This window comes from Salminus brasiliensis, chromosome 14, assembly GCF_030463535.1.
Source record: "Salminus brasiliensis chromosome 14, fSalBra1.hap2, whole genome shotgun sequence".
Classification (NCBI taxonomy): Eukaryota; Metazoa; Chordata; class Actinopteri; order Characiformes; family Bryconidae; genus Salminus; species Salminus brasiliensis.
In genome coordinates, this window is record NC_132891.1 from 8,990,318 (window position 1) to 9,014,652 (window position 24,335).

General features: G+C 38.7%; 1 protein-coding gene across 2 annotated transcripts in view; it reads right to left on the reverse strand.

The window, feature by feature from the left end:
- The window catches only part of pik3cd (phosphatidylinositol-4,5-bisphosphate 3-kinase, catalytic subunit delta), a 30,286-nt gene extending 6,238 nt beyond the window's left edge, over positions 1 to 24,048 (reverse strand). The window contains exons 1-19 of one of the 2 annotated variants that reach the window (XM_072696434.1): positions 23,797 to 24,048; positions 22,869 to 23,040; positions 21,807 to 22,035; positions 21,250 to 21,476; positions 19,204 to 19,383; positions 18,134 to 18,289; positions 16,714 to 16,803; positions 13,735 to 13,956; positions 12,000 to 12,096; positions 11,618 to 11,748; positions 9,499 to 9,549; positions 9,210 to 9,377; positions 7,871 to 7,992; positions 6,743 to 6,886; positions 6,105 to 6,204; positions 5,322 to 5,503; positions 4,469 to 4,578; positions 4,265 to 4,343; positions 2,555 to 2,722 (exon numbers count right to left, since the gene is read on the reverse strand). In XM_072696434.1, the coding sequence (XP_072552535.1) occupies positions 2,555 to 2,722; positions 4,265 to 4,343; positions 4,469 to 4,578; positions 5,322 to 5,503; positions 6,105 to 6,204; positions 6,743 to 6,886; positions 7,871 to 7,992; positions 9,210 to 9,377; positions 9,499 to 9,549; positions 11,618 to 11,748; positions 12,000 to 12,096; positions 13,735 to 13,956; positions 16,714 to 16,803; positions 18,134 to 18,289; positions 19,204 to 19,383; positions 21,250 to 21,476; positions 21,807 to 22,035; positions 22,869 to 23,009 (2,597 nt within the window). In that variant the 5' untranslated portion in view covers positions 23,010 to 23,040; positions 23,797 to 24,048. Of the gene's footprint in view, positions 1 to 2,554; positions 2,723 to 4,264; positions 4,344 to 4,468; positions 4,579 to 5,321; positions 5,504 to 6,104; positions 6,205 to 6,742; positions 6,887 to 7,870; positions 7,993 to 9,209; positions 9,378 to 9,498; positions 9,550 to 11,617; positions 11,749 to 11,999; positions 12,097 to 13,734; positions 13,957 to 16,713; positions 16,804 to 18,133; positions 18,290 to 19,203; positions 19,384 to 21,249; positions 21,477 to 21,806; positions 22,036 to 22,868; positions 23,044 to 23,796 lie in introns of both variants that reach the window. The other variant, XM_072696433.1, reaches the window with a different exon arrangement.
- Between the last annotated feature and the right edge of the window lie 287 nt (positions 24,049 to 24,335).

Here is a 24,335-nt window from a genome sequence, read left to right on the forward strand (position 1 = left end):
CTTTTTTTTTATGTTTTCAATGTCACTTTGCCCGCTATGCTGATCCAAAAACAAAAAGGATCCACAACTACGCGCAACAGCTGAGCAAGGCAGCGTGTTAAATATTTAGCACGTCTCCTGAAACATGTTTGTTCTCCGTCTATAGAAAAAAAAGTGCAATAAATAATTAACACAGCAAATTTGCGTGTAATCAACAGCTCTTTAGAGCTCCTCATTTTCTAACGCAAACATAGCTCACGCTTCTGTGTTTGTACCAAGCATGAGCCCAGTGTTTATCACATCGGCCGCGTCTCCAGGGAGCGGACTGGATACTTCTACAGGGCTCCTGTTTCATAGGAGCAATCAATGACCTTCCCGTCCAACATCCTCTACCAACAGGAAAAACAATCCAATAACATACAGCTCGCTGTGCGCTTCAACAACATTCGAAAAATTAATAAGTAATTGTAATGTATATAATTAGCACAGCACACCATGCCTATAGGGCACCATCCCTGCCGCAACACACTCATGCTTCATACTTCATAGGGTAGCCTAAGATTAACACCATATATCCAAATGTTTGTGGACACCCCTTCTAATGAATGCATTTAGCTACTTTATGTGGTACCTATGGCTGACACAGATGTGCAAATGCACACAAACAGCCTGTCCAGTCCCCAAAGAGAAGAACTGCCAATAGAATAAGACTCTCTGGAGCAGATAAACATGAACCTAATTGCTCAATGCCTAATGCCAGGCATGGGCAAAAGGGTTATAAAGCCCCCTCAGCATTGGTGATAATCCAACATCCTGAACTCACTAACACTCTATGCAATCAAATCCCCACAGCAATCCTCCAAAATGTAGTTAAGAGCATTTCCTGGACAGTAGAGACAGTTACTCCAACAAATGCAGGATAAACTATTTTTTAAATATTTATTCATTTATTATTATTATTATTATTATTATTAAAAAAATAAATAAATAAAAAAAAATAATATATATATATATATATATATATATATATATATATATATATATATGTATTTCTTCATTTTTTTTTAGATGAAACAATGAATGGGCAGGTGTCCCAATACTTTTCTCCATATAGTGTATGCTTATGTTAGATAAATATATTTATGTATATATAGTGGTAGGTAATAGAGGCATTCTATTGCATTATAACATATTATCTGTAGCAACTGGCTAGAGATGGGTTTGCAGCTCGGCAAACCTAAAGCCACAACTAATCTGTTCAGTCGTTAGCATTAACCATCTGCACACTGAATTAGCTTTTATAATTTAATTAACATTATTATGGTATTATACTGTCATGGATTAACATAATTTCTATTTACCTAATAGATGTTTAATTACTGACGGTGTCCATTTTACTAAGATTATTAAAATGAATCCACACACATTCCAGAAATATAGAGACCCGTCCACATATAAATGATACACCATGTAAAGAAATATGGGAATTGATTGAAACTTTGAACAATTTGAAACAAATTGATTTCTAATTTGTATCATCTTGGGGAGGGGGATTAAAATGAAAATTTGAAAATGCAAATCTCTATTTTTATCCAGCTGCAACAAAAGTGGCAACTGTTATGATGTATTTCCCATAAATGGGTGTTTCATGCAAACGACGTGGTTTAGATTAACAGTAAACTCTGTTCTTAAGGGAGGGCTTCATTCCTAATTTACACATGATAGAGTATACATAATAATAATAATAATAATAATAATAATAATAATAATAAGGAGATGAACACCATGTATTTCCATGTAATGTTTCTCCATGGTTTGAACCCTGTAGCTGCTCAGTACACTGTGTGCATACATGCTGCTGAATGGGCCAATAGAAATGCTCTAAATGACTTTAATTTTACACTGACTTCATATATATATATATATATATATATATATATATATATATATATATATATATATATATATATAAAAAACACACACACCTTCCCTGTCATGATAAAATATCAAAACATATGATCAATGATGAATAATGTACCGCAGAGCTCTGCACATTATCTGCTCAACCACTGAGGCTCGAGGATCACACTGTGTATCACCACCGGGACTTTCAGAGCCAGCCTCATCACCGCAGGTTTCCTCAACAACTCATACCAAGCACTGGACCCAGTAAACACAGAAAACTGGATTGGCAAGATGCAAAACGACCCAACTGTGATTTAGTTCTGGTCCTGAAGGACAGCTACTAAACATGGTAATGAACTAATGAGGTGTTTGCTGGATTAAAGAACTCATGACTTCTGCGCTAGAAGTCGGGGTGAATTGGGAATGGCCTAAAAGTTAAACTGCTGTGCAGCGGAGTCTGAATGTCAGCGTTAGGCTATTTGCATGCAGAGTGTTTTAACTCAGTTGTGGTTTGACTATGAGTCAGTTTAGGAGAACTGCTCTCTGCCGCCTCGCTGACAAACAGGTGATGACAGTGGGTAACAGAGCTAAATTAGTTCATCATTCTTAGCACTCAGATACAGTGAGATACAGAGCAAATACCAAGAGCTCCCGGGTGTGATGCACTCACCCAGGGTTCTTGGACTTCAGCCAGTTCAGAAGGGCGTCTTTGTTAAAGGCAGCAGTGGCAGCACTGTTGCTGTTGTTTCTCTGGATGTTGGCGATGGTGTCCGAGTTTTTTACCACCTCAATGACACCAGTCTTATTCCCGGTGGACAGGCAGCCATACGGGATCATTCTGTTACATATCAAACCAAAGAGAGAGAAGATTACAGATTAACTTGGTCAACTAAACAGTTAACAGGTTTGAAAACTACTTGCAAACAATAAATCACTGCATAAACTTCACATAACTCTGCCACACATTTCCATTTATTCAAATGAAGCAGAGCCAGACGCAGTTGGGAGTGTTACTAGTACTGATACAACATCAATGCCAGCGTCACTGTCAATTTTGAGCTTTAAAACAATAAAAAGTCCTATATTTTCAACATTTCATATAACACCATCATTTCTAATTTCCTCACAATTCTATCATTTCCTAAAAGAAAATCTAAAATTCCATTATTTCTTATTTTTCTATGACTCTTTCTTTCTTTTTCTTACAATCCTATTATTTCTAATTGTCTTATAACGTCTAATAATTTTTTCTAATAATACTATGATCTTCCATTTTCTTTTAATCATATAATTTGTAATAAAACTATAATCGTTTATTTTCCTATAATTTTATTATTTCTAATTTCCCTAAAATCTAATAGCCTTTTCCCCTCTAGAATCACATTTTTTCTCAGTAAAGTTTAAAGTTTACATTTACCCCATACTTTCTCATTTTCCTATAATCTGTAATTTTCCTACAACCCTATAATTTCCAATTTCCCCATAACCCAATCAGTGTCATATGTGAAGTGTAAGGCGGGCTAACCCCTTAACACTCCAAGGCGTATTTCTACAGGGACTTCTGTACAAACTGGTGGGGCTATTCTTTGCTAATAGAATTTTGTAATAACACTTTCAGGCCACCGGCGGGCCATAGGCTGTTTCAGGGGTAAAACAAAGATGAACCATAAATTAGTTTTATAAAATTTTACTGTACATAACTTAAATAACTAAATACATTTGTGTGTTCTACCTTATCCATATTTAGTACATGTAAAATGTTTAGGTGACACTGGACTATTATACTAAACTGCATATCTGCATGTTATTTGACTGTTATATTTTTCCTGTAAAGCTGATCCATGCAAACATGGTCCTGATTTCTGCATTTTATACATTTAAGGTATTGGTATTGGCATCCACAGAAATGTTCCTGAAAAATGCTGGATATTCACATTGGGCCACAGTTTCTGTATTGGTGCATCCCTACCTTTCAGAGACATTCACAACTGTAGGCAAATATAACACTCGAGGTCTTGACCAAGGACTCTTATTATTATTATATGTATTAATGGTGCCCCTGTCCAGACAGGGTGGTGGTAGTGAACTAAACCAGTCGGAATGAAGGGACATTCTCTTCACTAGAGTTCATATGCTAACAATAGGATATTCAATTATGAAGTGTAATCAATGTCTGTAATTCCAGTATCAAAAAAAGCAAACATTTACCATTTATCAGTGAAAAATATAATAATAATAATAATAACAATAATTGACCTCTTCAGATCTTCCGCCAGTTTTAAATAAAAATTACATGTACATGCAAGTTATTCAAACCCTAACTCAAGCAAAGTACGCAGTGATTTCTCATGCTCAGATATTTTGTTGCGCAAATACAAACCTAAGGTCCAGCCCTTCTGTCTTCCATAAAACATCCATTAGCTGAATCATTTGAAGGGTTAGCATATCCTGTCTCAGATCTGAAAACATCATGGAGAGAGGGGTCAGCCTGTGCATTAATGCGTAGGAGAATAACTGGTATGTACAGTATATTTAAGAGAGACAGCTTTAACGTGTATAAAATAAAAAAGGTTTCCCTGCCTACCATCTCCGTTCTTGAAGATAATGCCCACAGTGTCCGAATGCACCCACTTGTTCTTGTACATCAGCCACAGGGGCTTCATCTTAGAGTCCATGAACTTACACTTGTCTGTGCTGAAACACAAATATAAACAATTTATTCCAACCAAAGCAGTGTCCAGCAATCATAGCCTTGTAACATTGTACACAGAGCATATTGTATCAGTGCATATAATTCTTACACCGTACATTATGGCTGCTTTTATCTGGTAAAAACCAGAAACAGTCCAGAAACAAGCGGAAACCCAGGTCACCAGTTAATCACTATACAAAGTTTTGTGTAAGACTCTAGTTATCTTCCACATCTAAACACTATCACAGTTCCAGTCACTCATGTTATCTACACCATCTTATACAAAAAAAAAAACACACACAACAACAGGAAAATAGCATTACTCAACTGCTAAAAACTCACACAAACTGGTGTTTGATAAAAAGCAAATATCAGAGTAAGCTTAACAGATGAACAGTTGACAGTTAACAGTGAACAGCTGACAATCCAATCTTTTAACAGTCTTCTATTCAGAATCAATGAATATACAATTGTGTGCAAAGGCACTGAGAACTGTATAAATGGATAAGCTACAGAAAATGACAATATTGTTTATTAGTATTTCTTCTAATGTTAATATTAGATGACGGTGGTTGATTCAAACAAATGAATCACAATGTTTCACAATCTGAACACTGATGACTCTAATCCACAGTACATCGTCAGTACGTCAGTACGTGCTCAATCAAACAGAGCTTTCTTGTCAGTAACGATGAATATTATAAAGTGTCTTTGGGGCAGGGGGTTAATAAGATGTGAGCTGTACCAGATTTCACAGAGGATGATGTTGGGGTTGAGTGGGGACACGATCTCGGACAGTGCCTCCAGGTATGTGTCCTGTTTAATGCAGAGCTTCATATCTTCTGTAATCTGTGACTTGGAGTTGGACTTCTGACAGCCTGACTTCACAAAGTCATTCAGTGCCTTCATCTTATTCAGAGCCTCATTCTGCAAAGGGAACAGAACATACATGCATTTACAGTCTTAGCCACAGATACTATTGTAGGCATAGTAATGAGGTTGCGCCTTTATTCTGCTATAGTACTGCAAGCTAAACTTGAGGACCAACACCAGCACACCGGCTTTTCTGTAATGTACACAACAAAATTACCACTGCTAAACTGTGCTGGACATTTATCTGTGTGTATTATCCTTCTGTCAGGCAATCAAAGAAATGCATATTGAATTTAAGGTGTAAATCATTGAGAATTGAGTGCATCTACCCAGCTAAGCTGTAAATACAGTACAGTACAGAACCCCAAAAGACTGTTTAAAACTAATAAACTCCTAACTAATAACCTAAACTAATAACAATCTCCTCAGGTATGCCTTGCTTGGCCTGTAAACCACTGTTACCACAAAGATACAGAACAAAGAAGAATGTGCTGTTTGCAGTAAAGTTATTGTTATGTTGGTGAGACCTGGATACCTGAAGATAACATATTGAACCAAGATGTTAAATGAGGTCAGAACTGTAAGGCATAGAGGTCAACATGACTGTTACAGATCTTCTGTGCGACTGTTAGAAAGCTTCTCTTGCTCTACTGACCTGCTTCGTTAGGCTTTTCATGTGGTAGATGCTTCCTCTGCAGTAGGCCTCCAGGATGAGGCCAAATCTCAGACTGACAGAGGATATGTGCATTTCAGACCTTCAGGAAAAATAAACAGTTCAGTCAACCATTTTGTAGACCTGTCACAATAAATCCTGAAATTTTAGCTGATGGCTTATTGTAACCACCGATTCTACTGTTGATGGTCAGTGGGTCACTGGTCTCCTCGTGGCAAACTAGGGTTCAGTTTCCTGACTGGAAATTACACCAGACACACAAAAGAGTGGACCATGTTCTCTGGAATGATGTCTGGTGCTCCATCCAATATGTTTGGGGTTAGTTGGGGAGTTGGGGGTGAGATGGGGTGTTGATCATCCAAATTCCTGACATCACTAACACTCTCATTTTTAATTACAATAAAATTCCCTAGAGAGCTTTCCCTGGACAACAGACACAGCTATTTTCTATTCTTTTAAAGTAAACTTGATTTCAGCAGAAACAATAAATGAGCAGGTGTCCCAGTACTTTTGTCCATGTAGTGTAATTGGGAAAGACTATCATGGAATAATCGTAATAAGCTGTATTGTATGGAGACCTCAATGTGTTCAACATGAGCTATTCTGGAGCAAGAGTATACCTGAGATGCCAGTACAGGAAGTGGCCTATCCTCTTGTTGGACAGAGCTCTCTCCAGCAGGAAAGTGGTTAAATCACAGTCAAGATAGGACTCATACTTCAAAACCTGCACCAGCTGCAGGAGATACTGAAAGAGCTCATCATCCCTATTGAAATAGAGACAGAATGCAATGTCAAACAGAACGAAAGACTTCTTGAATTACAAGCCCATCCACACTACACTTCTCCTCTACTCTACATCTACTCCTCTACGTTAATAACATGGCACCTCAAAGCTGCCGCCACAAACATTTTGAGACGTAGAACATGTGGAAGAATATGGCCGAGCCACAGGTCAAAATTTGCATTGAGTACAATTAGAAATGTAGGTGACCTTTCATTGTTACTCTAACAAAAACAAATCAATACTGGCAGAGCATCCTATAATAAAGGCAGCATTGTGCTTGTTTTTATAAAATAGTGGAAAACACAATGGCATAGAGGAAGCTCTAATTCCACATGCTGATATGTTTTACAACCCAATGTGGAAATGCAGGTAGTGGAAAATTACAATGAGTTAAAGGGAACAAAAGATATAGACGGTTGTGTTGCTGGGAAGCCCAATAGGACACACCCACTGTTTAGTACATAAAAATATTGCAGGCTGATTATCAGAATTTAGTTTTTAAATTTTAGCTCCCAAAAAACAGTATCTGTACTGGCCATAAAATGTTCCCCTTAATCAGGCCTTGCAAGAAACCCAGCAATCAGTTTGTACATGTCAACATTATTCATTTTACGGCTTTCTACAGCTTGTAATGTAATTATAATTTAATAAAAAAATAACACTATACCACATATGAATGAAATGCCATAAAACCGCAACACATTTAACAGTTATGAGTGCCTTTAGGGTGGTGCTGCTGTTCCCTAATGTAGTTACTCTTAACTGGCAGCAGGTGCGGCCATTTAAGTTCTGAAAAAGTTAAGATGTTGTGCTTGCGCTTTGTCTAAGTGTCTGTTCTCGAGCCCCTGCCTTCGTCTTTCACAGGACAGCTGCAAACCTTTTTTGCGCAGCAGAATTAACAGCTCAAAGTGATTCAAAGAGATGGAAGCATGGGTGTGAGGGTGGCAGTGATAAAAGCACCTACCGCAGTTTCCTGAGGCAGCGGATAGTGAAGGAGCGGACGTGGGGGTCAGGGAAGCTGTAGTCCAGCAGCTCCAGAGCATGCAGGGCTGGCAGGTCTGGCCATTTCCGCAGCAAACACACCATCTGAAACAAAAAAAATCAGACTTGACACTAGCACACAGGCGAGAGTACAAAATCCTTTCCAGTTGCATGGACTGGTTAAAAAAATAAATATAATATGAAATAATAATTAAAAAATAAATTATAATAAATAAAATTGTGCACCCTAGGTCAAATATTTTTGTTACTTTAGTTAAATGAGTAGAAGATGTACTAATCTCCAGGGATAAAGTAGAAGATGAACTACTCTTTTTAAATATTCAAGCAAGATTAGTGCATTATTTTTTTGCTTTGTATTATAATAATTAGAGTAATAATTGTAATGTTATAGTAAAAAAAGGAAAGGAACACAATGCAAAGGTTTGGATTAGGTTTTCAGCTCTCAGACAACTGTTACCAAGGTCAAAGACCTTAATTAGCTTGATTAGGGCTATGGCTTGTTCACAAACACTGTTAAGAAAGGCCAGGTGATGCAGGTGATTTCATATACGAGGTTGAAAAAACTGCTTGTAGGATTGCTAGAAAGGCAAATCAGAACCACTGTTGGATTGCAAAAGACCTTCAGGAAGCAGACTTTGAATTTGCTGGTCTACTGTGCAGCAACACCTGCACAAATATGGCCTTATTGGGAAAGTGGGAATGCTGATCACAAGGTAATCCTCAACATTTAAAAACAAATCCAAATATCAGTGTTAGAAGTCTTCAAAGGAACATCTAAACAGGCCTGATGCATTTTGTGAACAAATCCTGTGGATTGATGAAGTTAAGCTTGTAATCATAAGCATGCCTGAGTGCAGAACTTCAAGAAAACCCTTTCCAACAGCCGAAGAACCTCACAGAACTAGATGCCGCTTTGTGAGAAAGAACAAGATCTGACAGATTCTTCAGCTACAAAAGGTTTTTACAAGCTGTAATACTTGCTAAAGAGGTTGTTACTAAATACTAACCATGCAGATGCCCAAACATTTGCTTTGTGCCTTTTTAGAAAAGAAATAGAAAAGTAACACTGCTATTAAAATATATTTTATATATTAAGGCAATGTGTCATCTGTAACTGTATGTCTTTAGTAAATCTGGTCTTTCACTCCACCACATCTTTCACTCACTTAGATATTCAGAGTAACAGATATTATGGCCGCGGGTGGCCAGGCGTTTGCATGCCCACTGTAAATCATAAATGACACACACACACAGCAAACAGCACACTCACACACTCCAGACAGCATTTTTGACTGAAGTACCTGGGACACATCCTCATGCTTGTTCCACTTGGTGATGAGGAGGAGTTTGGAGAGGCTCTCTGGATAATGGGCTCTCACCTCCCCACGCAACTTCCACAGCAACTCTTTCTCATCCTCAAAGAACTCGGTGTGGTTTTTATTGTCCACTATTTCTTTCAGTTTCAGGTGCTGAGCACAGCAGCGAGAGAAGCCACAGCGTAAATGCACAGTCTATGTGGTAAGCAACTACAGATCACACATATCACACATCTTTAGAATTTATAGACACAAAAGCGAGTAAACTTCATACCTCCTCTTTTGAAACGATGATTCTCTCACCATTTCTTTCAGCTTCATTCAACTAAAAAAAATAAATAAAGAGAACGACAGCTGGAAGTACTGCGAACACTTGTTCAAAACAAGGGTGGACAATATGGGTAAAAGTATCATAGCAAGATACTTCCTTGTTTGTTTTCATGTGTTTTTATGTTATACACAATGCGTCACGATATTTAACAGATGTTTCTCCAACTGGAGCAGACTGTAATTCTAATAAGCAATTGGTTCAGGGTGGGTTGTAGACCAGATGTAAATAATCGGCCCTCTCTGTTTGAGCTTGATCAGAATATACAGTGATTTCAGACTCCCGCAGTTGGAGAGCCGACTCCAACTCCAATTCATTTGAACGAAGACAAAGCTAAAACCACTGATAAAGGGATATAGCAGAAATGTAACCATTCACCATAACCATTTTTGAGCTGCTACAGATCAAAGTTATACAACACAACAGTTCTTCAACACAACTTTGTACAAATTCATATATTTCAGCAAGTAATATCAGGTAGCAGGACAAATGATAACAGCTGGCCAGTATTCAAAACACGTCCCATTAGAGAGCATATTACACATAACAAGGCTGCTAAAGTGAAGGAAGCAGGAACTCGAGCAGATGCAGGCTGAGGGGAAACTTGGAACTTTGGAAACGAACCAGTTAAACAGACGGTTTTCATTCCAGAGCAGTTAGCTGCTGTCTTGTTCCTCTTTTCACAAGACTGGAGGCATTTGAAGAGGTTCTAATGTGTCATTCCACCTTAAATTCCACCTTCTATCAATTTTGTGCAGGTGCCGAATTGTGACAGCAGTGTCTTTTAAGGTGGAACAGGAACTATAGCCAAGTGATGCTAAATATCTCAGTATTAATTAGTACAAATTGCTTAGTACAAAAGTCGAACATCATACAATATAACGTTGACCACATTTACTTTACTGTAAATTTCTCGCGCAAAAATTCTGTATCTCCATTTTTTACTTCTTGACTTCATTTGAATGTGGTAGTTGTTCAGTTAATGAATGGCCCCATAAAATGCTCCAAGGTGGCTTGGAAAATGTTTTCCATGGACTTTCACTGAATGTAAAGAAGTTTTCCCCCCTTTATCTGTTTTGAAGATACAAGGTGTATTTTTGCATGTAGCGACAATACACTTCTATTTCCTACTTCCTATTTTTAAAAGTGTGAACATCTCAGAAACCGCTGTCATGCTAGCCCAGTTAGCCTACTTAGTGTACCGGGAAATTGAATATATAAATAAATAACACAATATATGGACAAGAGCATTGGGAAACCCACTTATACATACCCTTGATTTCAAAAGAAACAATGAATATGTATTTATTAAAATAAATAAATAAATAAATAAAATGTTGATCTTGAAAAAGGTTGATCTTGTTGCTTTTGTTGGATTACCTGTCTCACTATTGTCCAGGTAAGAAGGCAAATGACAAGAGCATTAGTGAGGTCAGGATGTTGGATGATCACCACCTGACCTCATCCTCACTCCCCAACTCATCCCCAACTCCCCATCTCATCCCAAAAGTATTGGATGGAGTACCATCATCATTCCAGAGAACACAGCTCCACTGCTCCACAGCTCAATGCCAGGGGGCTTTATACCCCTCTAACCCACGCCTGGCATTAGGCACAGTGTCAACAGGTTCATGTTTATCTGCCCTATTCTTATTATTAGCCCTATTCTATTGGCAGTACTTCTCTACAGGAACTAGACAAGCTGTGCGTGCATTTGCACATCCGTGTCAGCAATGGGTGCAAGTAGCTAAATGCATCCATTAGATGGGGTGTCCACATCCATTTGGCCAGACAGTGTATATGTAGAAATACAGAAATATGTGAATTTATATATAAATGACTGCATGAATCAAATATTTCCTTCATTTTTATTCTTTTATGTCCATATTTATTAATTCACATGTTTATTTTTTGTATGTTTTGTCCCCGGGAATTCATAGGCTTACTTTGTTCTCGAGTATGAGTGTAGGCTATATCACCTCTGATATGGGAGTCATACCAAAACTATACTGGTTGGTGTGGTGTGATTTAAATTAAGCGAATTACGGACAGGTGTTTTACTCACTTTTTCAAGCGGAGGGTAGTAGAGGGGATGGGGTCTGACGCTGGGGAAGCGAATTAAGAGGCCAGCAGTGCTGTCAATGTTGGGGTTTCTCTCTACCGTGCCCATGGGATTCAACAGATCTCCTTTATCATCTACAAAAAAAAAAAAAGATATCATCATCATCATCATCATCATTATTATTGTTGTTGTTGTTATTATTATTAACATTATTATTATTAACATTATTATTAATACAAATCAACCAGAATAACAGGCTTTACAATTAATTTAATCTCATCTCTCATCACACAATTGGTATGCTCCAAATGTTTGAGCTGGCTGACTAACAGAAGATTAGGTAACACTTGAATAGAGCAGAAATGTTCAGCTGTGCAGAAATCACCTGGAGCTGAAGGCCAGGTGGACAACAAGACCTCGCCGGTCTTCAGCTGGTCCTTGTAGTCAAACACCATAGTGTTCACCCAGGCCAAAGGGCAGTCCTGAGAGACAGAGACCTGAGAGTTCATTTGGATGCACATTAACCATAAACCCATTCACCACGAACATTGTACTCCACTACAGAATTCTCAACATCTCAGTGCGTCGGGATCTTTGGTTAAAACAGCGAAAACATGGAGATACTAAAACATCATAACTGTGAGGGATATAAAATAACAAACCCAGTTATAATTAATAAGTAACAATTCAGAGTATAAAATGTGCTATGTTGCATTTCAGTCTAAAGATGATGATCTGAATGATTTTAAAATGTTTTCAGTAATTCTAAAACACTTCTAAAAAGTTTTATATAAGGATTATATTACACAACTGTATAAATAGTCCATTCAGTATTCTGTTTGTTATTAACCTTCCTGTTATGTTGCGGGTCAAACTGACTTGTTACAAACAAAATTTTTTTAAAAAACTTTTTATTTTATTTTTTATGTCATTTTTTTTAAATGTTAAATTTACTATTTTTGGTGCATGAAACCTTTTCTGCTGGCCTTAATTAGTGTAATGATAATTTAATGGAAGATAACTAAATTAATCCGTTTGTCACCCCACAACAAATCTTTGCTTCACGCACACACTGTTCAGGCCTTACAGAACACTGAACAGAAGATACAAAGGCTAAAAATATCAAATCTAGACTAAATGCAATTTGATCTCTTCTCAAAATGTTTCAACTATATTACATATTGATTACATGAATATTAACTGAGTTAATGAGTTAATTAACAGTGTTAATGCAGAAAAACATTCTACTATAATAATATTATTATGGTTATTCCTTACATTTTAATGAATGTACCAAACTAATCAAATTGTGGTGAAACCTGAACGTCATGATGTACTGATGTATGAAGATGATATTTTTAAAAAAGTATGTTTTTAAAATGAATAAATACATAAATCTGCAATACAATCTGCATAAAATTATAACATTTATAATTATAGTTTCAAATAAATCTTAAAATATACAGAAATCCCACCAAGATTATGCACACTGTGAATCCCCTTAACAAAACACACTCCACTTTAAACAAAGTCAAATATGGTTCTGGTGTCTGTGATGCTTAAAATAAGACAAAGGCGAAGAGGCAGACAGAAAGACAACTCTCATTTCCTCGCTCAGAGACTTCTCTACCCATTCTATGAAAGGGAAGTGGCAGAGAAAGCAGAAGTCGAGTTGGTTGGCTGGAGCCACTGCACACACCATAAACAAATATGTGTACACACACACACACACACACACACACACACACACACACACACACACACACACACACACACACACACACACACACACACACACACACACACACACACACACACACACACACACACACACACACCTGGAGACTAACTCTGTGGCTCCAGCTAACCCTGTCTACTGTAGGAAAATGACTGGTCCTCTGTGGTGAGGCGAGCTGAGGGGGTTTTGATTTGACTATCGCTGTGTGTACTTTGTGTGTATCGTGCGTGTTGTGTGCGCGTCTGGTACATAGCACATTTTATTTGCGAACCTTGCAAATAAAACCACAGATAGCATCCATTAAATGTGAAGCAGACTTCATTTTTCAACGCAGCATCATGAAGAATTTCAGTAAAAGAATTCACACTGCTTTGAGACTTACAGCCTTTTTGTTCTTCTTCTTGGTGGAGCGCTGCTTCTTGCTCTTCTCCAAGACGCCGTACAGGGCAAAACAAAGACGGCTCATGCGGGGAAGGTCGCACAAATTTATGTCAAACATCAGTTTCTGGTCCCACAGAGGGTCCGAACATACGCTGACCTCACTGCTGGTCACCACCTTGCAGAGAAGCTCACTGCCATGGAAGAGGCCAGCCTGCACCACCAGCTGAGGGAGAAAAGATACACATTAGGGCTGAACGATTCAGGAATCAAGATGAATACTATAATTGTTTATATAAAAAATACAATTTATCATTTTTTATTCATTATTCATTTTTTTTATTCATTATTTATTCATTTTTTTTATTCATTATTCATTCATATTTCACAACTACTCATCAGTCTTGCAATGGCAAAAAGAGCAGTAGTTCAGTACTCTGGTTAGGGCTGCATGATGTGGGTAAAACCAACATACTGTTCATGTGCTATAGTTGGAAACCCAACTGTGTTGACACTTTATATGGACAAGCTTGTTCCTTTTACTGTCTTTTGGAGAACAGAGGTGATGGCTTAGCTCTAACTGGATGTGTAACTATTTCAGGACAAGCAGCAAGGCTCAGTGAGGCTGATTTTTACCATTAATCAAAGGTGTTCCTCAAGGTTCAATCCTAGGATCATTAATGATATTGCGGTCTCCATTCTAGACTGCATAGTGCAGGGATTGCTTTGCTGTATTTGCATGTATTCCAGCATTGTTTTCCAGAGCAAACATTTATATTAACTTCTTTCTAAGCTGTGTTTAAAGCATGCATCATCATGACTTGCTAATGTCGATTATCGGCCCAAGGATAATGCGGACAACAGTATTGATATGGATACTGAAATACTGAGTATTAGCTGATACTGAGCTTTAGGTTTCATCTCGTCTTGAGCATCGAAATGTAGGCTGGACAAATCACCCAGTTTACAACATTGTATCATGAGTGCTATTTCAGGATAGATGTGTTACAAGATAGATGGGTTAGATCAATTCTCTTTACATTACGTATAGAACATTTAGCCGATGCTCTAAGCCAGAGCGACTTACATTTGAATCATGTTACACAGGCAGGTAAACGTTTCTTGACCAAGGATTCAGTATAGTATCAGTATAGTGTGGTGGGCTTGCCTAGCCAGAGGATTGCACCCCACTCTGCCACAGGAAAGGCAATGTTGTTACCCAATATACTACACCAACTGGATTGGACTAACTTTGATATCTGATCCAGCACTTTCTGCTGATATCAGCTGGATACCGTTAAGCCATTTACTGCTACAAGTTGTGATCATGATACACTAATTGGACAAAAGTATTGGGACACTATTTTCTTCCAAAGTGTGTATATATATATATATATAAAATACAATGTGCAATACCCTCCACATGTGCAATTAAGAGTCATTAGCAATAACCTGTAAATAACCAGTAAATAATATTGTTATTGCTTTTTTACTTCTTTTATTTATTTTGTGTATATACTGTAATTTATCTAGGTTTTTGTAACTGAATGTCTTGCTATCCCTTTCTGCTGTGACACCGAGAATTTCCCCACTGTGGGACTAAAAAAGGATTATCTTATCTTATTTTATATATATATATATATCAGGCATGGGGTCAATAGGTTCATGTTTATCAGCTCCAGAGAGTGCTATTCTATTGGCAATACCTCTCTAAAAGGGACAAAACAAGATGTGTGTATGCGCATCAGCAATAGATGTAACTTCAAGCAGCTGAAGGGTGACCATAGACATCTGGACATATAGTGCTATATCTATATATCTTCCTGTATTTTAAAAATGCCTAATAAACATAACCTTTAACATTTTTTTACCTAATTTTGTCTGATTCATCCAAACACCCAGATAACATCAGTGATTGGTTAGGATGTACTCTGCATTCATTCTTTCACTGTCAAGAAGCTCTGATATCTGAAGGCCAACATCACAACACAACAATGAATGAAGAATAATTCAGGCCAGAATGAAAGTCTGGGATTAACAGTTGAACAGCAAGTGTTTACGCAAAATTAGGAACTGAAGTCCAATTCTGAGTCACTGAATAAGTCCATGAATGAGTGAGTTAAATGGATTTAAAGTGAATGAGCAGAGTTATGAATGAGTGAGCCAAAGGATATGCCAAAAATTGCATTATTTCTGTGGACCACCGCAGAGCTGAACCTTTGGCCGCTTGCCCCAGTTTTATCATTACCCAGATGAGAACACCCTCCGCGATAGGAAATAGGAAATATTTAAGTGAGTGTTTCCCCCCCAGGCTATCATGAAGAACCTCTGTCTGCCAGCAGCAGCAACAGCAGCAGACACGACTGGTAATTGTATGACAAGCCAAATTTATCTGCAGTCATGGGAGGAACGGCCGGAAATGAACTGGCACTCGAGGCATAAGAAAGTGAAGATTAACATAATGAACAGAGGCCAATCATTTATCTTCTCCAGACGTTTTTTTGATGCGTGTTTATTTCCTAACATGAAATCTGCACAGATTTGGTTTCGTTTTCACATTTAATTGGAAGATGATTAAAAAAGGAGCCTCCTTTATCTTCTCATTTTTTAGAAGAATGAATAGACTTGACAGTTTCTTCTTCGTCAAGTGGATTGGTCCACCCCCCATGACTTTTCACTTCTCTGACAAGTGCAAAAAAAAAAAAGAGATGCGAGTGGTGTGTGAGCAACACTGCTGTCCTTTTCTAAGAATCTAGGCCCAAGAGAGCGCTGCAAGCCAGATAGTCACTCCCCACTTCCTGTTTTGATGTTTTACTCAACCGCTTCTGATGAATTATGGGAAATATGTGGTCAGGGTCACATGACCACACTTCAAGATTTCACCCCTTGCTGCCTGCTACGGTTGAAAGCATAGTAAACAACCGCATCAGAACTGTAGTAACAATAAACACCAATAAACAAGAACCCAAAGCAGTGGGCATACCTTCATGCCTTCGTCCGCATTGACCCTAGAGCCCTGCAGCAGGTGTATGCAGAAGGGCTCATGGATGGACCACAGCGATGTCGTGTTTTGCTGTTGAAACAACACAAGAGACCAGTGGTCTGGTTACAGAGCATGCTTTTCTAAGAAAAAGGGGGACTCTTAGTGGAGAGTCCAAATCAAGAGTGCATTTTAGCCTGTGGCTCAATATGTGACCAGAAAACCATAAAAGCTTTGACTGGCTTAAGAAACTCTAAGCTCAGCGGCTTGGTCACTTCCTTCTTGACAACCAAGGCGGCAGAGCGTAGTGGGTGTAGTTAGACTTATTTTTCTCAATTATGGAGAAAACAAAACTAAAGAAATGAAAGAAGGGGAACTTGCACAGTGTGAAACCAGGGCTTTTGACCCAAGTCAGTTTTACTAGCGTGTTCATCTGCTTTCAAAACGTAGGCCAAGACAGTTCATAGTGAGGCTTCTGCATATACTGAATTATGAACATCACTAGAGTGATGTATGCCATTAGTCACATCTCTGAGCTTTCACAACAGTGACATTCAGTCAATGACTTTTACTAATAGGAAATAATACATGACTAAACACTACCAAAATGAAGCTAAATAAGACGACATAACTTCACAAGCTCACGTATGAATAAAGTTTCTCTTTCTGAAAGTAATAACTTGAGTACTAAAGAACTGCAAAATCCCATTCCTTCTTCTCAATTATAAGCTATAGGTTTCGTAACAGTTACTGGGTGATTCAAAGTGGCAACTGAATAAGTCATAGCAGTTGTTGATTAATACATAGTAGCTAGTAAATATTTTATAGCAGCTACTAAATAATTCTCAGTAGTTTAGGGATATTTCATAGCAGTTACTGATTTATTCTTAGCAAAACCTAAATAAGTTATATTAGTTACTGAATGAATCTTAGTAGTATCCAAATAAGTTATAATAGTCATGGATAATTCATTCACTAAATAATTCTTAGTAGTATCTAAAGTTATGGCAGTCATGCTCAATCCATAGTAGCTACTTAATAATCTTAGCAGTAACTGATTAAGTTATAGTAGTTGTGCATAATTCATAGAAACTATTGAATAATGTAAAGTTACCCAATTTTATAACAATAACTTAATAACACAATTCATAGTAGTTGCTGAAATAAGTTATGTTAAGCAGTTACTAACCTGCTCATATTAGTGGTAGCAGTTTCTGAATAATTCATTCCTGAACATGAAGATTTAATAATAATGGATAATACTTTAATATACAACTTGCAAAAGTCTGTTTCTAAGAAGGGAGCTAAAGTAAAGTATTCTCAACACAATGTTCCGCAAACTGAGTTCTCGGAAGGTCAGTGAGTGTAACACAAGCAAGATGGGGAAGAAAACGTGTGATTCTTCTTAAAAACCCTCTCTCACCTTCTTCAAAGGCAGTGGTGGAGGTTTAGACACAGAGCGGCTCTTGGAGACTTGGTTACTCAGGCTGCCCTGCTCCTCCTGGTACTTAACGATAGTGGAGTGATGCACCATCGTCAAATGTGGAGTCTGGTTTCCATTCAAACATAAGAAAATGTACTGCAAGGACAGAGAAATAAGCAAAAAATGAAGGAAGAAAGTGTAAAAGGGGACGCTGGAAAACTGCAACAGGGTCATCAATGTCCAGTCATGGCAACATGATACTTGAAGACATTTTTATAAGAAATATAAACGATAAAATGTAAATTTTATGAGGTTTGCCAGCAGAGAAATATATCATTTTTTAAATAAACTATTTAAACATATTTATTTTAAGATAAATAAATCGTTTCCTAAGATAAGAACATAATGAACTGCCAAGCAATCAGCTGCATCCTATTAGGTAATTTATACAGTTACTGTAAACGAGTTGCTGTTGTATACAGGCTCTCTCTCTAACTGTCACACAAGGCTGTGTGATGAGATCAGGGTGCTGTGATCGTGAGGTTTACCTTGCTCTCATCCTAAACACACTGACTGACCGATCGCAGGCCCAGCACCAGACTCATCAGCATCAAACCCTGCAGCCTGTTCATTTAGTTAGTGTAATGCAGCTCAAATCACATTACGCTCTGTGTAGTTGACTTTCAAAAGCCTAGTAAAGGCGCATGACTCATCTCTGCAGGTACTGGCAGTTTCTATATCAACAACTGTCTCAGCACTGTCATACCCTCTGCTCCTGCACACTGAGCTTGAAAGGTTGTCAATACAGCAACATTAACGATGGAGCAGAAATAAATAATAATAATAATAATAATAATAATAAATAATAATAATAATAATAAAAGTATTAATGATGGAGCAGAAAACAGGGAGAGATGAAGGTCTCTCTTTAGAGTATGACCGCTGACAGTGCACGATTAGGAGCTTCCCTTTCTCTCAGCACTCTTTTCCAAAACAAAATCTCATGTATCCCCTGCTTCAGTAAACTAAAGACACAGTTTAAAGTGGCACACTAAACACAGCCCACTCACCTTAAACTGGCACACTGGGTATTTCCCATAGATGAACTCAAACCTCCCATTGACCTGCAGCGTGTAGTCCTCTGGTTTCTCCTGCTTCAACTGTCGAAAAACTGTTGCTTTTTTCTTGAGTGCGTTCCGCATCAGAACCACAGGCAGGTCCTGGGGGTCCAATTGCAACATGAAGCTCTCCTGCGGACCAATGAGCAGCTTTATTAGTGAAACTGCTTTATCAACAGAGTTAAGTCTAATGATGCAATGGTAAAGCATAGTGGATAAGACAGCTTCTCTCCATGCAGCAGACTGAGGTTTCGACTCACTGCCCAAGCAAGTACATAAGTATAACAACAACAACAACAACAACAACAATAATAATAATAATAATATTTTTTCGGCTTTTAAAAACATGTTTATTATCGTCCATGTGAACAGTGGAATAAAACTTCCTTTTTATCTGCTTGCCTTGATGGTGCCTGATCTGGTAGCTAAGATGCTTCAGAGCTACTTTTGGAGAGACGTCAAATGCTGAAGACAATTCATCCTCATGAACGTTTATTTAAAAAAAAAATTCCATTTGCCGGAACACAGCGGTGTCTCATCTAGGTTGTCACCACGACTATGCTGGAAACTATTGTGATAGCCTGATTTAGTTATCAAAAATCAAAAGTTTTTTCACACACTGAAAATCCTCAGTTATACGAACTTTCATATTTTTTGTTAATGTGAATAAATTGCACTTCTTAAGACTTTAAATGATGTCAGACCTTAAGCTCTGATGATGGATCGCGGATTAATTTTACATAAACATGACGCATCTAAGTCAAACCAGATGCTACTGTGAGTGTTTTGTGATTACATTCTTTTTTTTGAACATTTGTTATAAATACCTGACATTTTACCCAGAGCCACCTACAATAGCACAGGGATGCACAGTTAGGAGTCTTGCCCTTGCCTCACTCCTTGTTATAGCATAGTGTGTATAGCAGTGAAACTCGTCCATGTGTGGGGTGGCCGTGTTATCTAATGTGTACTTTAAAAAATAAAGGTGGTTCAACTGGTTCTTTAAGTAGTACTATGGAAGTACCAACTATGCTTGTAATAGACATTTGTGAGTGTGAAGAACCTTCAAATTGGCAAAGAACCTCTAAGTGAGGGTGATTTAAACCTTTAACGGTTTCCTCACATCTCAATTATAAGCATGTTTTTTTCGAAGCAAGTCTTTTAAGTGGTTCTTCTGCCATGACGCTCAAAGGGCCATTTGAAGCAAAGGGTATTATTGAAGTGTATCATTACTTCTTTAATAATTTGGTTGTATTGGTTTTACTGTTTGTAATGATCAGTGATAGCACAATAATGAACTTTTCTAATTATCGTTGAATTCTATGTCGGCCACTAAAATATCGTCCACCCCTTCTTCAATCAGGGCTGAACGCAGGGCAGAAAATGTCTTGCTAATGAGAACCCAGTAACAGAGATGTTTTTTTCCATAAGATGTTTTCTCTTTCACTAAAGGAGAGTTAAGATTTTGGTCTGCTCCTAGTGATATTAGCTGGCATTTGAAACAGCATGAACATGTGCTGGACTTTTTCCTTTGACTACCACACTCACACACTCTTGTAGGTCTCTCTCAGTCTTATTGTACAGTAGAAAAGCAAAGTTCGAGGTGCAAAGCAGTGTAGGTGGGGGATTCACAGGCGCTGTGTTGTTGTATAAATATACTACCTTACACAATCCCTCACTCACAAAATCTGGGTCACTAAGCCCCATATGCAACTGCTGATGCTTCAGCGTGGCATTACCACTGACTCAAATGTCTTTTAAGTGTCAAACTGTGATGTCAAATCCACTCAAAGTATGTCAGTCTAAAATTAGACCTTTGCACGTTTATTACCCGACTATTCAAAGGTGACAGGAATGAGATAAACACGCCGTGAGCATCGTGGCACAGACAAAAGCAGACAAGCTACAACGTCAAGGGTATGAATCCTTAAATAATTAAACCGCAGCAGGATGTGATGTGAAACAAAACAGATGGGCATGTGGCACAAAATGACTCACCTCGCTGGCCTCAAACTTGACGTTGATAATGATCTTTTTAGTGCTGCGAGATTTCCCACTCTGTGCCACGATGGAGAAGGGCTCCAAGTCGCAGGGAAAGTTGTACTCCATCCACTGGTACCATGGCAACCGCTGCCGGTCTTGAGCCTTCTCCTCGCAGAAGGAGCGCATTTTTGTTCGGAATTCATTCACCTCGTGGTTCTTCTGGGAATCAAACTCGTGCAGACCTAGAAGTACGAGACCCAAACAAGACTTCATGCACCTACTGCGAGCAACAGGACCAGTACAAGTGACAACAATCATCATCGAAGCCTTTTCCGTTTGAGTCGGTTGACTGGGAGAAAAAAAACAAACAAACAAACAAACAAACAAAAAAAAACTTCACATACAATTTGGTCGTAGTCTACGATTGTGAAACTGATTTTTAAGGCTACGTTTGGCAGCTGCCCACACAAACAGAAAGACTTGGCCACAGTGATATGCTGAGCAAGTGCTACACTGAAGCCATCGTGAGTTGGCAGAGAGCAGCAGGCCTGCTGGTAAAAGAATGAGCGGACCTTTTCCTATCAGCAGGCTGATCTGGGTGTTGATGAGCTTCTCCACTCGGTCTCCCTCACGGGCCACAAGCCGGAGCACAGGCATGAAGGGTTGGACATCGCACAAGCGTCTCTGCTCGTCCTCCAGCTCCTCCCGCTCTGCTGTCCGGTTGATGCAGGTGAACACGTAGGCATCAGGGTCGCTCAGGACGCTGAAGAGAGGCTCGCTCCTGGCATTCTTCCACACCATCTGAGAGACACACTTAGCCAGTTAGGAGAAAGTTTGGCAGAAGGTCTTATGGTCTTATGGCATGCAAATTGACAGTGGCAGACATGAACAGTTTCGACCTAACTCAAATCCATATTATGATTAATGTCATTTTTTATTTGACCTTGATTACAATTATTAAATAACTACATATACATATATATATATATATATATATATATATATATATATATATATATTTCATATATATATATAAAATTTAATTTTGATGTGCTCTGTAATGTCCTTCTTAAATTAACAAATTGTGAGGCATTATGTGGCAATAACCACTCTTACAAAAAAGCTTTTATACACAGTTTTTATACATGGTCACTCCAGTAGTTTGCATACTGGTACATTTGTTTTTGTTGTGGGGGAGGCAGGTTCTCGAAAGGTGGTCTCATGGGGAAAATACGTCTGATTTAAGGAGTTACGCAACTTGAATTGTATGTCTCACAATGTTCTCGTAGATGCTATACCATTCTATGTATATATGGGCCTACTGGCAGGTCTGATAAAGACTTTAAGACTTGTTGGCTTTAAAAACTTAAAGAAATAAATAATCTATGGGGCTGTTAGAACAGCGTGTAGGCATTCACCATTTCTGTTTCTGTATGTAGGCTTTTGCTTTTTTCCGATTTCTTGGCCTAGAACCTGCCTGTAAGCCTTTGGATGTGCATGCTTTCCCTAATGATGAGCAACCATATAAAATGTTACACAGCCTACACATGTGTCCTGACATCAGCCCACTTTAGGCAAGACTGTGCTATTTAAGCGTAATGCAGGACAGAGCAGCAAAGACCTTTCCATTTTACCTTTTTAATTGTACCGATGGTGTCACTGCGCGCTACGGGAAAACTGAGGTAGATGCCCGTGGGGAGGAGGAACTCCATGTTGACCTGCTCCCGACCCTCCTTCTCCCACACCTCCTGCATGCCGTAGACCCCCGGCGGCATGGCGTAGGTCACTCATCTACTGGCAGCCTCACTGCTGAACACAGTCACCTAGTTCAGTGCAGGTATGCTTGAGGAATCTGCAAGAAACATCTGCTCCACTGCTACAGGCCTAAGAACCAAGAGCCCTTTAATACTTACTACTGAACAAAGAGGCTGAATTAACCACACAGGAAATACAGCTTAGAGTTTTGAAAAATGCTCGCAACTATTCTAATACTCTGAATAGCAGAAACATGGTGTGTGTGTGTGTGTGTGTAAGAGAGAGAGAGAGCAAGTATTATGCAGTTTCAATAGACATTTAGACAGACATTTAGGTTTAGGTCTGTGCTTGATATATCAACCAAATGACTGAATCATGTATCAAATGGTTCATGATATTATTTATATTTAATAGCAGGTCAACATCAGCACAGCCCACTGCTGGTGCATGAACACACACACACACACTGCCATTGCCTGCCATTCCCATCTCTCAGTAGGACGCTGTGCGGCAGACTGTGTGTGTATAAGGTTACAACCAAAGCAGCCCGGCCAGGGAGCCACCATCACGCGTGTGGCCTGTTTCTCACAGCATAACACTGGAACAATAGTAAAAAGAAACAGGGCAATATCTGACATAGTAGTGTGCTTAACTCATCTGATTGCTTAAAATATCCGTTCTGAATGATCAATCGTGGCATTTCTTCGTGCGTCAGGGACCATGAGACCCTGAGACCACGAGAAACGCCGAGCTGCAGGGCTCCAACAGCTACAAACAAGAGAGAAATGTTGGAAAGCGTGAACTTGCCTGCAAGCCTCGCCGGTTGCTCATTAGTCCATGTTGAAGAGAGCCAGCGATGCTCCTCGCCTTCAATACTGTTGGCTTGTTTTCGCTCTGATCTTCCACACAGGAGAGTGGAGCTGATCTAGGAAGGCCACAATATTTAAGGATTCCCCAAATACCTGCCAGATGTGTCACCGATCTGTGTCAGCCAGCACTCTTGGTTATTCTTGTTGCTTTAGTAGTGGGGAAGTGACAGCGGCACAGCGAGATGAGCCCTCTACATGCGTTCCTGCTTGTTAGGGACCGTCGTAAAAGTGCCAGACCACGGACCTCTTTTTTACGCGCTACGTTTTGTACGGTTTTATGATTTTTTAGACAAAGGCAGTGGTTTAATATTCGTTAAGTATTATTTTCTTATTCGACTCAATTCAAATGCCTTCTTATAACATTAAGCGTCTCACTGTTTACGTTTTTCAACAAGGTGAGAGACAACAATGATGATCCCTAAACTCTCACTAAATGGTGAACGCCAACGTCTGGTTTGACGAAGTTACGTCTCACTT